The sequence below is a fragment of the Apteryx mantelli genome, chromosome 1, assembly GCF_036417845.1.
Source record: "Apteryx mantelli isolate bAptMan1 chromosome 1, bAptMan1.hap1, whole genome shotgun sequence".
Lineage (NCBI taxonomy): Eukaryota > Metazoa > Chordata > Aves > Apterygiformes > Apterygidae > Apteryx > Apteryx mantelli.
In genome coordinates this window covers 64385330-64409340 of record NC_089978.1, presented here as the reverse complement: position 1 = coordinate 64409340, position 24011 = coordinate 64385330, and the positions used below count along the sequence as shown (strand labels likewise).

The window sequence follows — 24011 nt, the reverse complement described above, 5'->3', positions numbered from 1 at the left end:
TACTTATAATGCAAAATTACACACAGTTAAAAGTCCCTGCAGTTGTGAATGTTTTTGATGGCTGTTGCTTTTTTCATGAATGTCAGATTTTATTCTGACAGAGACTTATTTCAGCTGTAGTATCATGTTTAAACAGCTGTTTGGCTTACTGCACCCAGACCAATACTTCGATATCTACTCCCCTTCAGTTTACCTCATAATACAGTATGTTGTGTAAGTTAAGAGCTTTACCATATAATGAATTGATAGATCCAAAAGGATTAAAAAATGGAAGTTTTTTTCCCCAAAGGACTGGACCGGCTAGCACACTTGAACTTGAAAGCAGAAAGTGAGATTCTGTTTAAATATATTGTTTTAGCCAGAAAGCAACTGTTATTCATATACGAGATCTTTAATGTTATCCATTTATATATACAGGTTTTATTTTGAAAAATGAAACTACAAATTAAAAACTATATATAAAAAATCCCCTTTTTGTATATAACTCTTCTTCCAAAACCTGGATTACTATAGCTTGTCCAGTTCTAAAACTGTCTTTTTCCTGTCAGTGTGCAACATCTGTAGTAAACATAAAATGAAAGACATAGTAGTTGCCTGAGTATTTGAATGTTTGCTGGACAAAGTTGGAAATAATTTCTGATACTCCCAACAGATGTGTTTCTGTAGATTTGGCAAATTAAATGTGGGAGCAAGTTGAATGTATCACTGAAAGCAGTATTCAACATGCTTTGTATGAAACTTGGGATTGGGGGCAGGTTGATGTGTATTGCTTTGTCCAGTATGTCAAGATAAATGTGAAGACAGCAAAATACCTACACTATTACTGTACTTAAATTTGTCTTTATATGTTGTATTACAAAAGAAGGTTGCTTAATGCATAAAAAACAAAAGCTGAAGCCAAATCATGTACATGACCTGTTGGCAGGAGCAGGCTGTATTTAAAGCTCAACTGATACCTGTATTTCTAAAATGGAAAACATCCCCTGTTCCCTTATGAGAAACAAGCTATTAAAAGTCAATACTGAAACAGACCTATGCATTTTTGTTTACTCTCCTCTTCTAAAGGCAAGAAGCTAGGTTCTCCTAAATGCAACTGTGTTATTAGGCATTTCACTCTTCATCACTAATTTGCTGTTAAATAATAGCATTTGTTCTCTACATTTAAGTTTCTGACTGACTTAGGCTTACAGTTAGAGGGGGTTTATTTCCTTCTAATCACACTTTTAGGACTATTATGTGGACAAAATGTCAGATCAGAGTTAGATAACCCCTTTCAACATTTCACACTTTCCTCCTTGTGTTTTCTTGTCCCCATCCTCAAAAAAAAGCTAGATATTTTATTTTGGGGGGAGCAAAAATTTGTTTGGTGAAACCACCATGTCTTTACTGTCTTTGCCAGGTAGAGTTTTATAGACTTTGGGGTGGACTTCACATTTGAATTGTTCTGGGATTTTCTTTTATTTTTTAAATTACTGTAAAATTTCAGGCATACTATTGATTTCTAGGGACAGAATTGGGGTAGGGGAAGAACTGACATCTGATGATGAGAACGTGAAGTGTTTCATCTTCCCATAATACATCACATTGGACAGGTATCAAGTATGTTAGAATGCAGAATGTCATTTAGGTAATGATTAAACAGTATTAGTGTGTGTGTCTATCTACATGAGGGTATTAAATGGAGAACTTGCTGAAATTTCTTTTATGAATGTTGGGTGGTTATTTTTATTTTATTATAGCTTGAATTTTCATCTTCAATTTTGGATAGACAAGTTTGGGGGGGGTCCTCTTTTTTTTTTTTTTTTTCCGGTTTTGAGGGGGGTATCATGTCACAGGGAGGGAGGTAAGCATTTTTGTTGTCACCTGCCTTGAGCAGTATTCATTTCCCTTATTTGATAACAAAGGGGAATCTTGGCCTCCCCTACCCCTGTTCATAAAAGTCCGGGAGAATTAATATAATACCAAACAGCACATTTATCTGGCAGGTGCAAGAAAGAGCGGAAGACATTACAGGCAGTATTCTAGCAGTATGCTGTATTTCATAATGGAAAGAAGTTACTTTGGAGGTTTGTTAAATGACTCTTTGAACTTACCTTGTTCATTATCATTATTTTTCAAGTACAAGTGGAAAGCTGACTGCTGTGAAATGGATTGGAGAGCTTGTGCCCTTGCAACTTGGCAAAGCAGAGACAGCTTGGTGAGATAGTTAAGCTGCCAAGCAACTGCATTTCTAATCATGGAAAGATTCCTGTCAGTATATCTTACTAAAGTATCAATACTTTGTCCACTCTTGTCTTGTTTTAAAAAAGAAGTGTTTACCTTCATTGTCTCCCCTTTTCCCTGAGATTTGTGCCAACTCATACACCTCACCCATTCTATTGTCCTGGCTGAGTTCAGGATAGTAAACCCCTCTTTCTGACACTGTTAGTGTGCCCTCTTAAAATTGTGGGGGTGTTTCTGTGCTGTTCTTTGTTTACACCCTAAATACAGAGAGGCCTGCTGCTCTTACTGTTGGTTATGATGATGTAATGTGTGTATCTCGTTAAGCATTTTCTGAGTATTTGGAGCTGTGTTGTTGCTTTGGTAGAAGGACAATGATTAGCTCTCTTGGGTCTCAACTCAGAGTTCAGATGAAATTCAAATAAATAAATACTCTTCAGTTTGCACTGCCTAGGTGCTCATTTCAAAAAGAGAATGTGAAGTCGTGGGTGTGCTTTAGGTACATTCCACGAAAGAAGAAGTTGGAAGTATCCAGCTGGGTTCAGTTTTAGACCAGGAGTCTAGTCTAACTGGAGTTGAATCAAGACTTTTTAACACATCTCTGTAACGCTTTTGTGCTAGTACCACCAAATACATGCTCTTCAGTGTTATCCCCCTACTCCTGCAATGTTTTGCATCATGGTAGTAAGTAATTAACTTTGCTGATAGCCAGTTGAGGAGTGCTGAACCTCTGTTGACATTTCTATAGTCAACCTAATGCTTCCTATCACCCTTTCTCGACTGACATGTATAACCAAAGGTTATGCTGGCTTAGTGTGGTCAGCTCTGTACAAGAAGACTGAAAGCCTTATAAAAAGGCGATCCTGTAGCACAACTTTGTTTCCTGGTTTTATTCTCCTGGGCGTGCATCTCGCCCCACAGACCACCAAAAAAAACAAAAAAACAAAAAAACCCCAAACTTGTTTTCACTGGGTGATACTGAGAATCGGTATAAAAATAAGTCAAAGGAAGGACTGAAAGCATAGTTAGATGTACACTAACTTCTTTTGCAGATTTTTTTACAAGGCTGCTTGAATTCTATGACTATGTTTAGGAGGAGCCTAGCTCAATTTCCTAAAAAGCTATCGTTAACCAAAATTGCTGTTATAAAACAGAGACATGGAGAAGACAAATTAGCATATATATAGTGTATATGTATGTGTGTGTGTATATATATATATATATAATTTGCTCTACCATAAATACAGCAAATACATTGTTACAGTGTGAATGATATCATTTTAGGAGCTGTTTCAAGTATCAAGCATGCTTGGCCTTTTGTATAAACAATAAAGGATCCATTTAAATCAGTAAGCGTCAATTGAGTGATCATTTGCCTTTATTAAATTTGGCAGTAATTGTATCTATTGAGTTGTACCTTTCCCATTTTCAAACTGGCAATTTTTCAAGCAATGACGAATGAAGGTGGGCTTTTCCACTTAACAGAAATGTTCATGTCCCCTGTATTCTCCTTATTCCCAATGATGGGACTGATGTTTAAAAGAGACTTGCAGATTGTGGGACCCAATCCTGATCACATTCGAATAAGCAGACCTTTTCTTCCAGGTTTCATAGGATCAGAGACAATATTTACATAGTTATTACACACATTGTCAAAAAGAAGCCAGATCGAATTATTCTGGGATAAACCTGATTTTTTTTTGCTCTGCGGCCAGCAGAGGTAAAGAAATAAAGGTCTAAGAAGTGCAAATTGCAGACTCCTGTTTTTTCCCTGAAGTTAAGCACAGCCGAGTGCTCTCACCTGCTTGCTGGCACACCTCTCCGTCCGCCCGTCCGTCCCTCCTCGCCCGTGGACAACTCCCGCTGACAACGGCAGTCTCGGAGCAGGTCTCCCCGCAGCGATGAGAGGATTTCCTCCCCCCAGGAAGCCCGATCCCCGACCAGCCAGTCTGCCAGGAAGCCACGCTCCCCGCCAAACCCCACATGCGCCGCACACCGCTCCGTCCGCTAAGTCCTCCTCGTTAGATAACCCTCGGCGAAGCCGCTGCTGCGGCCGCAGCTTTGGTGCTAACTTCTTAATTTTTGTGTTTTGCTTTGTTTTGGTTTAACCCCCCTCCACCCCACCCCCAAACCGCACTCTTCCGTTTTCCTCCTTGTCAGAGGCGATTTCTGCCGCTCCTCGGAAGCGAGCCAGGAAAGTTGGAGGCCGATGCGGCGGGGGGGACGAGGAAGGAGCGCGCCCGGGCCGCGGCCGCTCCGCGGCTGCCGAGGAGCTCCGCGCCGCCGCGTCCCCGGCGAGCGCCGCCTGCGCCTCCCGCCGCGCCCCGCGGCCGCCCGGCCCCGGCCCCGGCCCCCCCCGCCGCCCGCCCCGGCCCGGCCCCTCTCGAACCCCCGCCGCCGCTCCGCGCTCCCCGCTGCGCCCCTGGGCATTGCCCCGGCGAAACGCCTCTCCCGAAAGGGTGATGGGCGGCACTTCAGCGCGGTGGTGCCTGAACGCGCCTTTCTTTGAATTTCTTAATCATTGTTGCTTGGGTTATCTCGGAAAAAAAGTTCCCGTTATTCCGTGTACTCTTACTGAAAAGTGATTTTACTAAGGCGGGTTTTTGCAGACCTACAGTGTGCATCAATAGGATGCTGAAGAGTAGATTAAAACAGCTGTATTTACGTAAAATGATTAGCCGCTGGACAATAGAAGCGAAGTGATATATTTAGCTACAGGAGGATATTTTCAGACAATACCAGGGCTCTTCATTTCCTCTGGTTTACATAAAGCAAGGATACGGAGAGTTAGAGGTCACAGTTTACTCACAACTTTTACAGAACACCGCTCGTAACCTTTTGGTTTAAAACAAACAGAAGAAGCGGCATTGCCAAATTCAGGTAAACCTATTTTACACGTCTCTGTTGCTAGAAGCATTTATCAGGCTGAGTGTTTACATTGGCTCAAGACTGGATACACCACACATTTGTTTAAAAGTTTAATAATTAAGTACTTTCCTCCCCTCACTGGCGAAGATACCCTTTGATGCCCCTCGATGTGCATAGATACACAATCTCTGTCACCCGCTTGAGTGCTAAGTTTCCGTCCTGGGAATCAAATCCTTTTCCACCAAATTGCATCGCCGGATCTGCAATTCCTTCCTCACTGCAAATTAAATTTAATTAAGCAGTTTACCTAAAATGTATTCGATGTTTTGTGCGAAAAGCAAACTGATTTCCTTGTTTCCTTGAGTGGTAGATTTCATTAGAAAACTACCAAATACAATTAGCACAAAATCCATGGGGCATCGAGCGCACCTCAAAACTCCTTTTCCTTGTGTTGCAAGCGAGGGGAGCGGCCCCTGCCAGGCAGGGCGGCGAAGACCGAAACACTAGTTTGATAAAAGAGCCGGGGGGAAATAATCATATTCTTCCAAATTGATCAGGGAAATAAATTACAAGGGCAGTCGTTTTCCTTATAAGGTCTTCTTTGCGTTTGTCTAAAAGCCGAAAGAGCACCACCAATAACCCGAGTTTTAAATAAATGACAGCATTTCTTCAGGAATAAAGTGATACAAAATTGGCTCTTTATTACAGTTTTTTTTTTTTTTTGTAGCATGTTCTTCGCGTGTTTTAACTAAAATGTAGAAAATGACAGAAAGAGCGCCGTAATTTCCTGGGATATAACTTTTAATCCTTTCTACAGATACTATTTTGGCAAGAAATCCCTCCTGGAAGAAATTCGGTAACCCCCTTCATTTTAGAGAAGTGACTACGACATTACACAATTAGTATTTACCCTCGATACAGATCTTGGCGCAGACCGTTCTCATGTGCTACTTCTCCAACCCAACGTCACAAACCCGGGGGCAGCGGTGTTGTTATTTTATTTTTAATAAATTATTTTTTGGGGGGAGAACCGTGTTTGGGGGCTTTGCGGGGGGGGAGGGACGGGAGGGAGCCGCAGAGAGGGGATTGCCGAGGGGGGACCTCTCCCTCCCTCCCTCCGCGGAGGGCTGCCGCTGGCCGCTAGTGGGAGCTGTGACCCCGTGGAAGTGCCGCGGGAGGCGGCGCTCCGTCAGCCCCGAGCGCGGCGGCGGGGCGCGGCGCGGCGGCCGCCCCCGGTCCCCGGGCGCCCCCCGGCCGCCGGACCCTCCGCGGCCGCCGGGGCCCTCGCGAGCATCCGAGGCAAAGCGCCTCCGGCACTGCTCGGAGGTAACCCCCGCTGGCTAGAAATAAATAGTAAAACCAAGTAAAATGGCCAGGTGCTGGTGAGATACGCGGGGTCGGGAAAAAAATCTGGATCAGAAAATTATCCCCCCTCCCTCTTCCCCCGGGGAATAAGTGTGGAAGGGAAGAAAGCGGCACCGAGTGACAGACAGGGCAAGGCGAGGGAATCCGCACCCGACCTGAAAGCCTTTAACTATCCGCCGCAAATTCAGGCTCCACAACCCTTTGAAGCGGCCTTGCGTGCCCGAGTCCTGTTTGCTTAGGGCCGGCCCGTGGCTAATTGCACTGTAACAAAATAAACTTTGAAAGCCAAGAGACCCCGTGGGAAGGCTCAGCCCGAGACCAGGCGTGGGAGCTGAGCATCCTCCCTCGCCCCTCGCCCCGGCGGGCAAAAAATTGTGCCGCGCGGAGCCCGGCGCCGGGGGGAAGGCCGTCTCCGGGCCCTTGCACCGCGCGGCGGTGCGCGCCGCGGAGCGGGGGCCCCCGAGGAAGCACCCGCGGCGGCTCCCCCCCAGGGGACGCGCAACACCGGAGACGCGCTCTAAGCGCGCGGGCTTGCCCTGCCCCGCGCTGCTCCGTGCCTAGCAGCGCCCCTCCGCTGCTTTTAAATGGAAACGGGCTGAAAAACACTACATTTTGGTAAAAGGGTGTTGTGCGTGTTTTTTTTTTTTTCCCACGCACACACACGGGGGGGGGGGGGGCCGCTCCGCTCCCTGCGCGGGGCGGGGCGGGGCGGGGGTTACCTGGCGGCGCGGCGCGGCGCGGCCCCGCCCGGCGCGGCGGCGGCGGCGCTAAGTGACACGCGCGGCGCCCAACCAGCGCGGCGGCGCGGCGGCGGCCCTATGAGCGGCGGCGGCGGGGCGGCGGGGCCGCGCTTATATGGCTACGGCGACGCGCTGCTGCCGGCCGCGCTCCTGCGCCGGGGACTCGCAGCAGCGGCCGCAGCAGCAGCAGTAGCAGCAGCAGCAGCAGCAGTGGCAGCGGCGGCAGCGGGAGCAGCAGCACGGGCTGAAGGCGCTGCGGCGGGCACGGCCGCGGCTGGCGCCGCTCATCCTCATCCTCGTCCTCCTCCGCGGCGGCGCAAGGCGCGGTGCCCGGCTTTCCTCCCGCTGCGTCTCGCCGCGCCGCACGCACTGCGGATCTCGCCGGGGAAGAGAGATAAAGGAGAAAGCTACGACACCCCCTCTCCCCTTCTTCTTCTTCTTCTTTTTTTTATTATTAATTAATATTTTCCACCTCTTCTTCTCTCTCTGCCCCCTTGGGCGGTCTCTGCCCCCTCCGCGGGGAGCCGGAGCCCTGCGGATGCGCCTTCCAGGGACTTGGGGCGCTGACTCTCGGAGTGGATTTATAGACTCGCGGGTGCGTCCGAGCTCCCCGAAGCAGCCCGGGCTGGTGTCGGTGCGGATTGCAAACCGCCGGGAGCGGCGAGAGCAATAAGAGACACACAGGAGGAGCCTCCTTGCCGGGGCTGTTTCCCTTTCTCCCACCCCCTTCATTTCTCCCAATTCCGTTTCTTCTTATTTTTTTACTCCTTCGCATGCGAACCTTAGACACTGTGAATGTGTATGGCGCACTGGATCCAAATGGAGTTGGCAATTTGAGTGGCATCTTCCAAGGCAGCCGGGAGACCCCGAATAAGAGAAAGGACTGAGGCATTTGCATTTTTTGTTACTGTTGTTGTTACTTCGGAGGTAGCTTGGATCTTACCTCGCAGGAGAATTTTCTACATGCGAGTGGCATATATGACTCAGTAGATCTGCTTGCAGCTCTCGCCGAGTGCCATCGTCGACCCTTCGCGTGTGATTTTTCTTTTTTTCCCTCTGTATACATCGCTCCGGTTGTTGGGGATACCGGGCACCCACCCTGCTGTTGCTGTTCAGGTACAGGGGGAATCGCACGGAGGAGTTGGCGAGGCTTTGGGAAGGGACTTGGTGCCGCTTTCGACCATGGCAGCGCGGAGGCGAGACGCCTCCTTTTGGAAGTACTGTTGGGGAGTTTTGATGGTTTTATGCAGAACTGCAATGGCGCGATCGATAGTTTTAGACCCGATATATTGGAATTCCTCGAACCCCAAGTAAGTTTGCATCCTGTTTCTGCCTGCCTTACCCCACCGCCCCACGCCTCCCTTGCCCTCCCGGCCTCGCCGGCGCTGTCCTCCGCGGCGGTGCGCGGGGGCGGCGGTGCCGCAGCCTCCGCGGCGGCCCGGGAGCCACAGAGCTGGCGACGGGCAGCAGCCGCGGCGAGCTGCGCCTCCCGGGGGCCGGCAGCGGGATTTGGGCCGTCCCGGGGGGCCTGCCGGCGGGACGGGGCGGGCGGCGGCGGGGTCCCGGCGGGACGGGGCGGGCGGCGGCGGGCCGGCACCCGCGGCGGGTTCGCGGGGCAGCGCCGGGCTCCGCTGCCCGCGCAGCCGCCTGGTGCCGGGCGCTGGGCAGCGCCGGAGGCCGCAGGGCCGGAGGCCGCAGGGCAGCGCTGCTAGGAAGGGGTGATACTCTTCAACTTCTCCGTCTGCAGATGCAAATTCATCCCCTTGACTTCAGCGAAGTTACAGCTGCTTATAGCAGGGCTAAATTTGGTTGTGGAGTTGATGGTATCGAGGCACATGTCAGTGAGTAATGAACTAAGCATTACCCATCACAGAACCATTTAGTGTCATTCTTCATTAACAAATTCAGGCAAAAAAAAGTACATGCCTTCCCAAGACCTTATTCTCAAAGCGCACCCTTAAAATAGAAGCATGTCCTTTAAAGACCTTCTTTATTTAAACATATAAAAATATATCTTGTGGGGAAAAGGGGCTTCTAGGAAAGTAGCCTGTTCTTCAGAAAGATCGCCTAAGTCAGTGGTGGAAAAACTACTTCTGCTTTTCTTATTGTTTTTGTTCCCTTTATTTTTGACATGCAAAACAAAAGTTGGCTTTGTTCAGTTATGAAGTACATTAAAACCGTTGTGATATTAAAGATACTTTAGCAAAAATCCATTTTTTTTCACCACAGAAGGAATAGTCTGTAATGAGTTTAGGAAGTCTTGCACCAGAAATGGGTAATAAAATCATTCTTTTGTCATTAATGTTACATTTTTTTAATGATACTTAAAAGCAAACAACGTACTTAAAGGAACGCAGACATAAATTTCAGCATATGCATTGTGTATTAATTGAATTTAGAATTTCCCATTAAATCAGTAAGTATATGCCTTATTCTCCCAAGGGACTCTTTAGATGAAACATTAGGTGGTGACGAGACAAGAATGGAGTATTTCCTGGATCAGGGACTAAATCTGCATTGGTGGCAGGATCTACAAGAATCTAGTGAAGCTTTCAAAAGTTTGAATTAGGAGTGGCAGCTGAAGAAGTCTGAGTAATCTTGCCTTACTTTCATCACTACCTACTATTGCTTCCACTGAAGAAATCTGCAGTGAGGTTTTCTGCCAGTATTTATCAATGATGGAAGTATTTGGTTTATCTTTAAGCTTTTACAGAAAAGCTAAGAAGTTTTCTAACTTCTCATAAAAATGTGGAAACTGGTTGACAGGAATACTGCAGACTACTCATTTCAGTGTTTTTTTTATTTCTAATGTTACATAACAAATGATCGCTCTATATATGCATGAGGTGGGAAGCCAGTTAAAATAAAGCTTAGCTCAGTCAGTGGCTCTGCACTTCTGTGATGCTATGTAGTTAAAGCCTTCTTTGGCCTAAGAAAGATATGACGTGGTATCCGAGAATAAAGCAAACGAGACAATTGTAAAGCTGGCTTTATAAGGCTGTTTGAATTCTCAGAAGTCAAAGGCTGTGAGCCTGGGTTGCATTGCATTAGAGGGCCTGCTGCGATTGTGCAAAACACACTCTGCTCAGCCTGGGAGGAGGAGGCACAATTGCATGCACAGCCCTGTGAGCAGTTTATTCCTACAGAGGTCACTCTTCCAATGCAGAACAGCCTTGGTGCACTGGCCTTATCTCTGCCATTCTTCCAGTCCTAACCTGCTTCACTTTCTTAACTTACCTTGATAGCTTTTATTAGCCATCAGTGAAATGAAAGTATCCAAGTAGCTAAATTCAATCCCTCTCCCCATGCCTGGGGATACACTTTTTTATCAAATATAAGTTGTGTTTCCATTTGGCTAATTCTAAACTACCTGATTACAAAAAAGGTTTGAACGTTGTTAATGGTAGATCTAATGATAATATCTAATTACTTTTTTCAGCTTAAATGCACACTTAAAAATAGGTTCTGCTGTTGATGTAATTGAGTTTTCTTGAGTGATTCATTGAGGCTTAATCACCACAGTGAAGAAGTACATTATTAAAATTAGTCTTTTCAATTGCTGGGGCTAGTGATTTATAGGCCACTTGGAGGCCTGTAGTTTGAGGAAGCTTACAAATGCATTACCAATATTGCTGGTGGTAAGACATCTCCACTTCTACGAGCAGGATTTCTTACTAATTCCTGTCACAATTGTTTGCCTGAAGGATACTGAATAATTTCTCCTTAGACAAGATTGTCCTCACTCAGGATTCAAGCTGAATGTTAGTTTGAGAAGTATGCTGCTGACTGGATCTCAGTGTAGTGTAGTACTAAAGCTCCTTTCTAGGTTTGTAATAATAACTATCTTTGTTTAATTTATTCATGGAAGCTATGTATTTAACTCTATTGAAAGTCTCAACACACAAATCTGCTGAACAGGTAGGCAATTAAATGCTGTGAGAAGTTATTAGTCAGGTTAATATGAAGTATAAAATAATAAATTTTAGGTTGAGGTGAGCATATAAACTGAATTGGTTTTGTACTGAAGTTTTGAAGGTTGTAATTTTTAGCAGGTGGCCGGGATTGAGAGCATGTGGTAGCTATTTGAACACAAACTGAGTTCCCTCCCCTGTTCAGCTCTCCACCTCCCCCCCCTTTTTTTGAGATCTGCATTCATTGCCTCAACCAAATTTGAAAATGTGTGTTTTTAAGTGACATGCATAAAATAATTATGCCTATGAATTATTAGTTTGGGAGGTTAAATGTCACTGTCACTAATGATTTTGATAAACTTTACAGACTTCTCATTTGAAGAACCTTCAATAGATCTTGAAAGTACAGTGACAAATTATTCTGTAGACTTAACTGCTGCTGACGCTTTTTAATCAAGGGACTTTCTGCATGTGTTGTTTCTGCAAAGATAAATGTATATAGATAGCATGGTTTACCTCAGTTTCACCTCGCAAGTGCTCAATACTGCCTTTGAACTACATGGGAGAAAGTAGTGTTATGGAGTGCATTTTAGTCAAATATCAGAGAAACGTCATACAGAAAAACATGTCTAAGTGTTGCTACTCCCTGCATGCTATAGACTGGTCAGCAAAGCAGTTCTCCTTACTGACATATGCAAGCTTACCCTTACAAGTGGTGCATTTGACACTGATTGACTTAGCTATTTTTTTCTCTATCTCTAATAACCAATTATATATGGGATATTTCACAGCCAATCTCTGAATAAATGCTGAGGTGTCAGACTGATTAAAATAAACTACGATTGATGACCCTGTTAAATGGTCTATTCAGTAGCATATAGACTAGTCTGCTTCTCATTGTATCTGAAATTTTATTTTTGTAGGTAAACAAATGCAAATTCACTATCGATTGAATAGCCCCTTGAACTATGCTCTGCAGTTTGCATTTGGGTTAATCTTGTCGGTTTTAATATAGAGAGGAAAAAAGGAGAAAGCACCAGGGGTGGAATTGTTAGTGCTTTCACATCCACATTCCTCACATTTTGTCAGGATGATAAACTGTAGGTAACGGACAGTCGTTGTTTCACAGGACAACTGAGCCAACTGAAGCACAAAGAGCTTGCTAAAACGATATCTCACAACATGTTTGGTAGCCTCTTTCTAGTCAAGAATTTATTTGGGAGTCCTGTGTCATGGGACTGCACTTCTTAACCTCAACAATTACAGCTTCAAGCTGAAGAAGCAGGAGTGGAAGGTTAAAATGATTCAAACACATGCTTCTAAATTGCACCTGAAACATAGCTGTTGACACTTGGCATGCTAATACAAAAAGTGAGTGGTAGCTTCCAGTCCATTTGATATCTCTGGCATTTGTAGCCAGGTCTTAACACAAATGAATTAGAGAAGTGAATTCTGAACAGACTGAAGGCTGAATTTTTGACTTGCCATGAGTATAACTGCTATATTATTTATAGTAATTATCTTAAAGCCTGTTATCTATAAGCTGTGCTAAGTTATTTCACTTTGTTTAATTAAATAATTGTCTTTTAGAAAGGCAGTGACTAAAAGTCAAGCTAAAATCACCAAGTTCTCCCCCTACACATATGCACACAAGAATACCCCCCCCTTCCCCCCCCCCCCCTTTTTATTGCAAGAAGGTCACATTACTTTAGGTGTGATACTTAGGATGGTCTAATTTGGTAAACGCTTCTATAATGGGAAATCAGAGGAGGACCTGAGGCTGCTGCAGTGGCATGCTGGCAAAGATGGGGCCTTTCAGACCTGCACAGCAGCCATAACCAGTTTTTTTTTTTAAGGATCTGATCTTTAATGTATCATGTGGCCTGCAATACTTGAAATTGCTTATTGCAAATGAGAAGAAAGTATTCTTCTGAGGAAAAAAACAGTGATTAAAATGTTATTCATGTGTACCTAATGTCTGCCTTCCTTGACTGCTGACAAAAAGAAACCTGTTTTTCAGGTCATTTATCATACATCTACATAGATTTGCTTATGAGCTCACTCTTTGTGAGGCATTGTGGAAACTTAAACAGGAATGTTAAACTGCTCAAATAATTTTGATTAAAATATGTAGTGCCATAGAACTATAAACTTTTAACCAAAGCACAGTTCTCCTGAGCGATTTTTTTTTTGGGGGGGGGGGAGGGGAAGAGTTGGCGAAGGAGTTGTATGAAAAGCAAAGGAAGGGAGGATGGCAAATGGACAGTGTTAGAACAGCTTGGAAAAACTCCTGTGGCTTCATTGTCTCTTTAAAGCCAGAGAACACAAAGACATACGCAGTTCAGCCTTTCTCCCATGATGGAAAATGTAAACCGTTGACACAGCTCCCATGTTTAACTTGTTTAATTCTCATTTTAAATTCAGTACTATACCAGCCGTGTGAACTCTGCAGATTTCTTTAGTAATCCATTTTGTAGTTCCGAATCAAAAACAAAGTGAAAAGGTCTGACACAATTTGCTTTTATTTTTAAGCAAATCAACCCTGGTCATAGTTAATAAGAGGATTACAACCCAGACTAGGTCTTTACAGATGTAATGTAAATCAAGGGCAGAGTATAAAGAAAGTGATCCCTTTTGATTGAAGTATGGTAAAAAGGCATAGAGAAACTAGCAGCAGTAATCTGATTGTATGGCAATAAAACCACCATTTTCTGTCTTTCACATAAAAATAATGTGGTAAATCCATGCAGTTCATAAGATGTAAAGGCAGATAAAGGGTGATGCCATGGCAACATATAGATTAGCTTGATGTTAGAAATGACACGTCTCTGAAAGGGGTGTTAGAAACTAAGGGCCTTGCTCTGGGCTGTAAAGTATTATGTGAGAACTGCACAAAACTTGGAGGCCAGGATTAGAAAGTATGAAAGGCCTGCTTGTGGCTTGCAGTGGTTAAAGCAGTAAAGAAAAGCTGCTCAGTTCTTGCTCATTGGTGGTGTATAATATGGTAAAGATAGATTTCATTTACTGCTTTTTTTTTTTTTAAACTGCGATTTGGACTGATTAAAACTTCAGATCACTGCAATTGTTAGGTGGGGAAGATTTTCCCTTTTAACTCCTGGCCTAGCAGCAGCAACCATTCTGTAGACTTAGCCGCACTTTGAGTTTGTTTCCTTAATCTATTTGGGCTTCCGGCGGGAACATGCTGGCAAGGAACAGAGAGCGGAGGGGATAGGTAGGACTGGGGTTATCTGAAAAGAAAACAGAGACCTTTTGATTTCAGCCATATTTCAGACTGTGGTCTCAATCTCGCACTCCATGGGAGAAGCAAAGATAAACATTGTGCATTGTCTGCGTCTTAGCCAGATGATACTTCAGCGTTTCTTGTGTTTCCCGTCCTGCAAAAATATAAAAGAAAAACCCGGTATTCATTCGTATTTACCAATAAAGCTGCTGATAACCAAATTGATCTGGCTTAGTCTAGGTGGTATTTATTCCCAAAAGGCAGGCTGAAATCCAGAACTGAATGAGATAAGCGTCTGCCTCTTTCTCTGCTCTCTCCCCTTACCCCCCCCCCCACTTAAAATCATTGGGATGAGTTTGCTGTCAGCCTAGTCCCTAGAGCTGTGTGCCTAGCAGAGAATTTTATCCATTGTTTCCTCATTTAAATGATTAATAGCTGTAAAGGTAGTACAATACCTCTCCTAGTGCTGCTACTTGAATTTTTCTTGCCTTTTCTCTTAAAGAGCCTTCTAAATAGTTAAGACTTGCTTTTCAGCCCAACTTGTACCCATAAACATCCAGAAGTTTAAACAAAAAAAGGTTGTCAGCATTACAATGCAAACTGGGGGTACAATTCAAATGGGAAATATTTACTTTATTGCCTGCTCATTTGTCTGCTAAGGGGAAAGAGAAAGCACTCTGCATTTGTTAGGCAGAGTCTAGACATAGAGGAAAAAAACACTGAAGCCTACAATAACAGTTGTGTCTTTCTTTAGTGGGAATGAGCCTCGGATGAGCTTGGCAAAATGGAATTCATGCTGTTTGTTTGGCAGTGGCTTGGATGCTTTTTAAGTTTTTTTTTTAATTTTTGTTTTTATAAAGATGTTAATTACATGCTTGAATTTATCATTCTTATCCTACCTCATAGCAAGCTGGAAGGTTTCACAAATCTGACTGAAAAGGGAACTCCAAACCCAAACTGTCAAGCTGCTGATGTGATTTAACAGATGAAAAATAAACAAGTGCATATAGGGAACTGAACAGATAGGCATAATATGAAGGGACTTAAGTAGTCAGATATGTTTCCTCTCTTGCAGCTTAACCTTCAGAAATCTGTATGAAAAGATACATTTCATTTGCTGAAATTCTCCAAAGCACAGGGGCACCCTCATCTAATTTACAGGCCGGTCACATCCAAGCACCTTGCATTCTGCATTTGACAATGATTGCTAATGGGCCATTCAGCTAAAGTATTTGCTTGTTAACAGGGAACAGAGCATGATAAATGTCCAGCAAGCTTGCGGCCTCCTTCAGCTTTTCAAATGCAGACTGGTGCATATTTATGGCAGGCAAATGACAAAGGGAGAAGCTGAATTACTCTGGCCTTATGCTTTCTGTTAGAACAAGGGTTAAAGTAATTAAAGAAATAATGCAAAAACCGATGTCCTTTGTTTGCCAACCATTATCCAACATTTAGCTTTCGAACCTGCCTGTCATGTCACATTTCAGAAATGTCCTAGATAAGACTTTGTACATTTGGCGAGGCACTAAAAGGAGCAGGTAATTCTTTATGTAGTGTTCCTTATGCAGTCAATGTCAGGACTGTGTATTCCCATACACAGCTATCTGCAGGTTCTACTTACCTAAAATACTTTTCACTTATTATGTACATTAATTCAAAGATGTACACATGAGGTTTTGCAATTTGCACCTAATTAAAAAAAAAAAGTGGAAATGCTTTAAGAAAACAAGCGCATTACAGTCAGTATGCCTCTGAAACCCAAGGATGAAAACAAAATGGCAGAACAAAAAATATGTTGCTGTTTCTCCTCTAACCGCGGGGATGGGTAGGTCTTGTAAATTGAAACTGAAAAGCATACACACAAATTCTGTAAACTTGCAGTGTCTTCAGTGTCATTTTAATCTTTTGAAAGGAAGTCTTAGATAAAGATTTAGGAAAGTGTAGTTATTTTCTGTCCTTGTAAATCCATGTTTGGATTTTTAGAAGTCTTCAAGCACTCTTAAATACAGTGTTACAATAAATTAATTTTAAATTCTATATCTGAAAATGTCCTTTAGTATTATACATTTTCAGTCTCAAGTAGATAAACATGTTTAAGGCTTCTGTCTAGCTCCTCTTCAACTCAATGAAAATACCTCAAGTGATTTCAGTGAGTATTACATTATCCCCCAAGGGCTTTACATTATAATCGTTTTTTTCATTATAGGCAAAATTTTTAATTTTCATATAATGAACAAAATCCATCATTTTACTCAATGAAAGAGAACCTCCAGATTCTTTTTTCTGTTAACTGTGATGCAGAAAACTTTCCTTTGATGTGGTTATATGCATTGTCAAAGACAGCGAATAAGGGCAGGACCTCTATCTTTTTTGGCAATCCTGGCCAGCCAACACCCAATGGTTATTGCGGTATCAGCATGATAATTATAATGCAGCTGATTTAAACTTTGATGTAATAGTCTATGCTCTCTTCTGGTTTTAAACATAGGTTCCAAGCCAAGAAAGATAAAGGCTGGTAGAGGATTATGTTGCTAGGTGAATCATTCCTCATGCATAGCCTATACATAACGATAAAGATGGTTTTGCTACCTATAGTGGCTTTTTTCAATGGCTCATGGTTAATAGCTAAATTAGAATTTACAAAATTTATTTAGTAGGATTTGGAGCTGTGTACACTCTAAGGAATAACCAAGTTTTACACATGTCAACAGAAAATGAGAAATGCTATGGCTTGTCTTATACAGGAGAGCAGGTTAGATGTTGGAATGTTACTCTAACCTGAAAAATCTGATGCTATAAATTACTTCCCATTCTTTTGTTAACTTCCATTTGAATAGAGTATTTATGTAGGTACCCAACCAAAAGAAGTGGTGGGAAAGGTGAACAATGCACTGTAAAGGGAAGTGTATGTTAAAAGCTAATGAGAGGGATTTAAAATGTATTATTATTATTAGTTAAGTCTAGTCACAATTGAATGCGATTTTATTTTGGATTTGGGAGTTCTGCCAGACTCCAGCCTGTCAGAGCTGAGAAGACTCAAATCAAGCCCAGGCCTATTTCTGCAGCGAACTGGAATCCTGGCTTCTTGCCTGTGGATTCATTCAGGAAGGCCCATCTGGCTTTTGATGTTCTGCAAGTTTGAAGCAGTTTGTTTAAGGAACCTATGCAGTGAGCACTGGCGAAAGCACACACAACTACAGTTCTGACTCTTCAAGTGGTGCATCGTTTTGCATTTTTGTTTTTGTTTGTGCTTACCATCTGCTTACCTACTGCCTGAGCAGCAGTTGTTTTCTATACCTGACTGGGTAAAAGTGTAGATTTGGAGCTAGGAACATCTTGACTCCTTTTGAGGATTTGCAGTCCCATAGCATTCACTGTCCACACTTCAGTTGCTTTCTTCATGTTTAATTAATTTCAGTTTAGTTCAGAAGCAGTCTAGTTTAATCACTGCACAACACTTGACCTTTAGTGTTTTTTTTTTCTTTTTCAAGGTAATTCCAAACTATATAGATTAACTGAGCAGGGAAGGTCACATTGTCAGGTAAGATTTTACTAGTCAGTGCAATAAATATTTTAACAGACCTTTTTTGGTGGTAATCATTATCTTGTCTAATTTTTTATCAGACAATCAGTTTCCAGACAGTTTTTGAAGAAAACAAAAGCTGAATCTTTATAAGTTTATTGCTTATTGTAGTCCTCACAATTCTGTCAGTCTTTGTGTGACAGCAAGGTGAGGAAGATTTAACTTTGCTCCTAGAGACTGAGTCAGGAAATCATCCTCATTCAGAAAATCTCATATTAAGCACTGAGTATTTTTGCTTAAGTGGGATGAATTTAAGCATGAGCTTTCTTGAACTGAGACCAGAGTGAAAAGATTTTTGAGGCTGGGCAAAGACACATCTTTCTGAAGCTTCATTACATTTTTTGCATGAGAAGATGATGTCAGAAGCTAAGGCCGTGTTTGCACTTGGAATGAATCTTACTTTAGGTAGTCTGCCAGCAATCAGGGTAGCTGCCACAGTGATGATCCCTTCCACAGGCCAAGGCAGCTTGAGGAGCTACCATCAACTTTGCTACTTGAGCTCTGCCTGTGCTGGTAGCTCTGTTGGTACAAAATTTTCTATGTTTTTGCTTGCAGTTTAGAGTAATGCCCGTGCATTTACATTGACTACCAATCGCTATTACTGACTTGGTTATTCCCAAGAGCAGCCAAGGTTACCCATCTGAAAGAGAATCCAATTTGTGATTCCAGTACACAGTCTGAGCCTCACCATGGTGGAGGCTGAAACAAAATCTAAGTGTTCTCACAGGCTTAGGGCAGCTGATTTAAGTGGTGTGGTTGAAGCTGTCACTGTCCCCAGCTGTTTGCTGAACCCCTCGGATGGACTTTTCCACCCAGAGGCAGAGATGTCTGAGCTACTGATGATTAAACTTCTGAACCTTTACAGTAGTTTTTAAACTACTTCAGTTTCAGTTTATCTTAATTTGCAAGGCTCAAAACAGCAGTGGGCCCAAAGGTGCTTCATGGTAGGTCAGATGTGGAGGTGGCTGTGGCTGTCCTATTTTAATCTGCTTCTGCAAGTCTGTCAAACTTTTGAAAAGTTTGCATTTAATGTAAGAACGTAAGATCTGCAGGCTTATGAGTGGCTGAATCTTGGATTTAATGTGAGATGGAAGTGAGGACCAATTGTAGATTTCTGTTTTGGATTTATGCTCAAGGCCATTTTCTACCACCTGAAAATTGTCTTTATATATAAGGAGAAGAAAGGATGCAGTATGGGAATGAAAGACAGTTGCAGCTGGATTCTGCAAATCCCGCATAATAATGGCTTACCAAAATACGTTTGGTTTGTTATATAATGCTGTTATTGATTTGGCATAACTTTTCCTGAAAAATGATGAGCTAACAACTCGTTCTAATTCCAGTGTTTCCTTATGCACGCAAATGGTATGGAATAATATCTTTTCTAACAACTGCAAATTTTTTTCTTTTCAGACAGCTGAATTTTTTTCTTTGAATTTAAGAGATATAATCACTGATTATTAATGTCTCATCAAGTAACAAGACGGTCCCCGCCCTTTTTTATAGACTTTGCTTGGAGCATTTCTTGGAACAAGACTGTACAGGTATAAACACATTATAGTTAAGAGAAAGAAGACTGGAAACTTTGGTTTGCATCCTTGTATTGTGGCTGTCATAAGATTTGTTTCTGTGATAGAAACAGCAGAGAAAAGCACAGAATAGCACAGCAATAGAACAATCGGTTTTTATTGTTTCTCTCTTCCAGCCATAGCTTGTGATTTACAGTGCCCTTTTTGAGAACTAGTTCTTTGGCAAATGCCAGCTGGTCTCTGTTAGCTTTCTAAAAGCAAAGCCTTTAGTGACTTGTGTAAGAAGCACACATGGTTTGGTTTGCCTTTCCATTCCATACTAACTACAGCTCTGCATCTTTTCAACAAAGCGCCATGTTTCTTGTTTTTGGCACACCCTGCTCCTGTGAGCACAAGTCAAGTAGAGTAGTGGTTTTGTGTTACACTGAATTCATGGCACAGATTTTTTTTTTTAATCCAAATCATATAAATACCAGATTATCTTTGCTGCAAGAGCAAAGAAGTATTTTAATATTCCCAGTAGCATATTTTGAGCAACAATTCTTTAATTAAAACAACATTGTTTTCTTCCTGTATTTCATGGCTAGCAAATGAGAGAAAACACCAGTGTTAATATCAAAGGGAGTCACCTTTCATTACAGTAATGGTTCAATTGTGCAATGCTGTAGGCAGTGAAATTTAATATTATTGTGACTTGTATTGTAATTGTAGGATGACAGAGAAAAATGGATTAAGTTTAAATATAAGTGTGCACAGCAGCACATGGACTTTGTCAAATGGAAGCTGAGGTTAGGGGCAGGATGAGTCCCTCTCTGGCTCTGTCATAATGAATTAGTATTTTGTAAATAACTGGGCACTAGACTATAGATTTATTACTTTTTGTAGTTATATATGGACACAAACAGACATACATGAATTCTGTACTGACTGTAATTGCAGTGCAGAGTTGCAGAACAGGTTTATACCTTTGCGCTAGCACGGTATTTGAATGTCTAGGCTTCTTGTCTTCACCTTTCATGAAAATATTCTTGCCTGCCAGTTTGTGAAGTTTTCTTCTGAAGGATACACCCATCCTTTTAGTTTTGAGATTGCTAACACATGAATGGCCTCAGACTGGAAAGCCCTTTGTCATTCCTTTCTTCCTCTTGAATAAAACCAAATTGAAGTTGCAGATGATCTTTGCTTTAGAAAATTGTGAGAGAATGACAACTGGTGTTAATGAGCAATATCCCTTGCTTTCTCCATTGCCTATATACATGTAGATTAAAATAGAAAATGGTATTTTAAACCATCCATTACTGATGTCTTCCATGGAAGACTGAAGGCAATGAAAACTAGATGCTTTACTTGTTTACCTTTTAGGTAATTGTAAGATGCTCCAAAAGTAGTGCCTGAGAGCCTACTAGTGTGTAAACATGATGCCCTGTCCTTTTACCCCATGTCTTAACAGTGTTTCACAGAAGCATGTTCGTGTTGAAACCTGTTCTAATGTTAAAGTGCAAAAGGGGGCAGTAAAGTGCTATCCAAAAAATGTTTATTTTTTAAGGGTATTTTTTGTGGTAAAAGTTGTATTTCTCAATGGGCTTATGATCTTCTGTATTAAAAATAATGATCTTTTGAATATCTTCTGTTTTCAAAGCCTTAAAAATGTAGCAGAAGTGTATTAAGTATGTTTGGCCTGTGTATTGCCATGTTCTGTCCTTTAACCCAGTCCTGAGACATGCTATGTATTTGGAAGGAATCTGAGTCAGAAAACTTTCCTCAGATATATTTAGGACATAACTATATGAAGCATTTCTGAAAGAAATCCAACCTTGCTAATAATGTCTAGTTCTCATTTTGTGCATTACTGAAACTGCATTTCTGGAAAAAAAGAAAAAAAGAAAAAAGCATTGAGGCTTAGGGGTTTTTCCCTGAAGTACTAAAGTGTGTAGTGGTGGCATGGGTCAAGAGTTGGGCTTTCATCCAGACCCGTATGCATCATTTGTCAAGAGGTAACTAGAAAGAGCAACTAATTACAATGCACCTACTGAGTGTTTTCTCTTTCAGAAATTCCTCAGAATAACCCATTTATACAGATCAACTTCTACTCTCCACTGCAGCCACTTGCATTTTAAAAAACTCCTGTATGTAGAAAGCATGCTTCTGCTGAAATGGAATAAAAAAATGAATGTGCTTGTGTGTGTTTGCATGCTTGTGTGTGAGAGAAAGACAGATACCAAGCAGTGATTTGAGGAATTGTTCCCTCTTGGTTGAAGCTAAATAAGTTCAGCACTGTTGTGAGGATTCATATTTCTGTAAATGCTGATGAAATTATAATATAATTCAGTTTAAAATAGAATATTGGTTGTATCCCTACTTTTTTCCTCCCCCCTTAGTTAGGAGACTATCCTGAAGCACATTAGCGGTTCTTTTGTGGCAACCAGAATTGATTTAGTAAATGGATCAGAATTCTCTAGTGCTTTATGTACTTTTAGCAGAGCAGTAATTGCTTTCTGCACAATAATTCCAAAAGTTAATTGCGATTAATAGTGCTTTAGGTGGAGGTCATGTACGAAAGCTGAATATAAAATCTATATTTTTTGAAAAAAAATCCTTCATCAATCTTGGTAACGAATTGAATCCTATGTATTTTCACCATTTCAAGCCTTACCACCTGTGTGGTAAATACTCTAAGGTAGGCTGTGCAATCTCGTACAAAAAAACCCAGATCTTGTTTCCCATTCTAGAGGAAAAAAAAGATAGGTGTTTGTTCTCAGAGGATTTTTTTAAGGCAGAGGAAAACGTACTTTCTTTTTACCTGAGGAAAACTGCGTTCATTTGCACCATCCTGCCTTTATGTTGAGGAGTGAAGAAGGGTAGATCACAAGTTTGTCTGAAGAGTTTAGTTACATAACTGTTTCTTTTATCTTTTTATTTTTTTTTTGCTTTGTTGTGCGAGAGGGAGCCAAACAGTGAGGGACAGGGCAGCTTTCCAGCAAAATTAAATTTTATTTTTTTAGGCAGAAGTGGTGTCCATCTGAAACAGATCCACCGCCTTGCAGCACAACCCCGGTGACAGTGGTGCGTCGGGGGCCTGGTGGCTGGGCTGCCTTTCCCCAGGCTGTCTCCGCTACGCCGCCCGTGATAAGGGGGCGAATTGCGGCCCCGTGCGCGGACTTCCGCGACCCCCAGGCGCTGGGGTACGCCGGGCTGCTGCGGTCCCCCCGGGCAGGAGTCGCAGGGAGTCAGTTCCCTCCGCTCGAGCCCGGGATGGAGGTAGCCACTAAAGAGAGCCTCTGTGCTGCCTTTCCTTCGGCTTATTTCGTTTTTTTCTGTGGCAGGAGATCGCCGCTGTAATCTTATATCGCAGTTCTCAAGGGGCCGGATTTGCTCTTAAAGAGCACGTCTCCAGTAGAATGGATTTGGTGCCAGGTTGCAGGTGATCTCCTTGGATACACATGAAGGGTTAAAGGAGTTATCAAATATCATGTCACAATTGCAGCTTTTGTGCAAGGCCGCTTCAGGCTTGTGGCCTTCCTCAGCTGCATGGAGCAAAGAAGTGACCGCGTGTGTCTTCGCAAAGGCAATACTCACGCGAGTTACTTGGCGAAGAAGGGAGCTCATGACACGTCTTTCTAGGAGGCCAGTCAGGGTATTTTTTGAAATATTTGAAGAGTTGTGGTGCCTGTGAGTGTCCCTGTGTACAGAGCCGACGCTGTGCCTTGGGACCGTGATGTGAGGGTATGGCTTGGCTGTCAAATCCTGTATGTCCACACGAAATAGAAGTCTTGTTTGGGGAAAAGCGTAGGCGGTTTTAGCACATCCTTGTTTTATGTGTATAAATGCATTTTATTGCATTTTAAATGCTTTCCTCTTATATTTGAGTAAGTTTCTGGTAAGAATAGGTACAGGAAAAGGCACCAAAAGCAGTGTCCATTTGGCCCACTAATTCAGCCACACAAAATGGTGACCTTGCCCTGCCACCATTTTGTGTCCTGGGTGGCAGTTAAAACAAAATTTAACAAAAGTTAAAACTTGGCCAGTGCCTTTTCTGGTGCACCACAAACCTTTCCCGGCGCGCCACAAACCTTTCCCCCCCGGGTAGTCTGAAAACAAAATGGGTTTCTTTGGATATGAGAAAGGGCAAGGACAAGGAGGTCCTGCACAACCCAGGATGGAGATTACTTACAGTTTCAGGGTTGCGTTTCAAAACTCACTGTTTCAAAGATTTTCCAGTGAAAGTGAGAAATGTAAGAACTGTAGCTTTAGAAACCTGCGTTATGGTATTTTATAATTTGGCTTTGTATATTGTGGTACTTGCCATTAAAGCTCTGAAGGGATGAATGTGAATATTTTTTTTATTTATTTGTTTGAATTCCATTTAGTTTCTGTTCTGCAACTCCTGTTAATGCAAGGAATCATTGCTTGCATGAGCAGTTTCATTAACTGCATGGAAAAATGTCATGTATAAATAAAGTTTAGTAGATTAAACTTCTTAAATTTATTTAAATTCAGAAGCGTATTTATTTAACATGTTCTATAAAACTTTGTTATAGCATTAAAATAATTTAA

At 42.4% G+C, this 24011-nt stretch overlaps 1 protein-coding gene across 1 annotated transcript in view; it reads left to right on the top strand.

Moving 5' to 3' along the window:
- Positions 1–7375: 7375 nt before the first annotated feature.
- EFNB2 (ephrin B2) overlaps positions 7376–24011 on the top strand; it is a 48860-nt gene continuing 32224 nt past the window's right edge. The window contains exon 1 of the mRNA XM_013954165.2: positions 7376–8503. Within this exon, the coding sequence (XP_013809619.1) occupies positions 8376–8503 (128 nt within the window). The 5' untranslated portion in view covers positions 7376–8375. The remainder of the gene's footprint in view (positions 8504–24011) is intronic.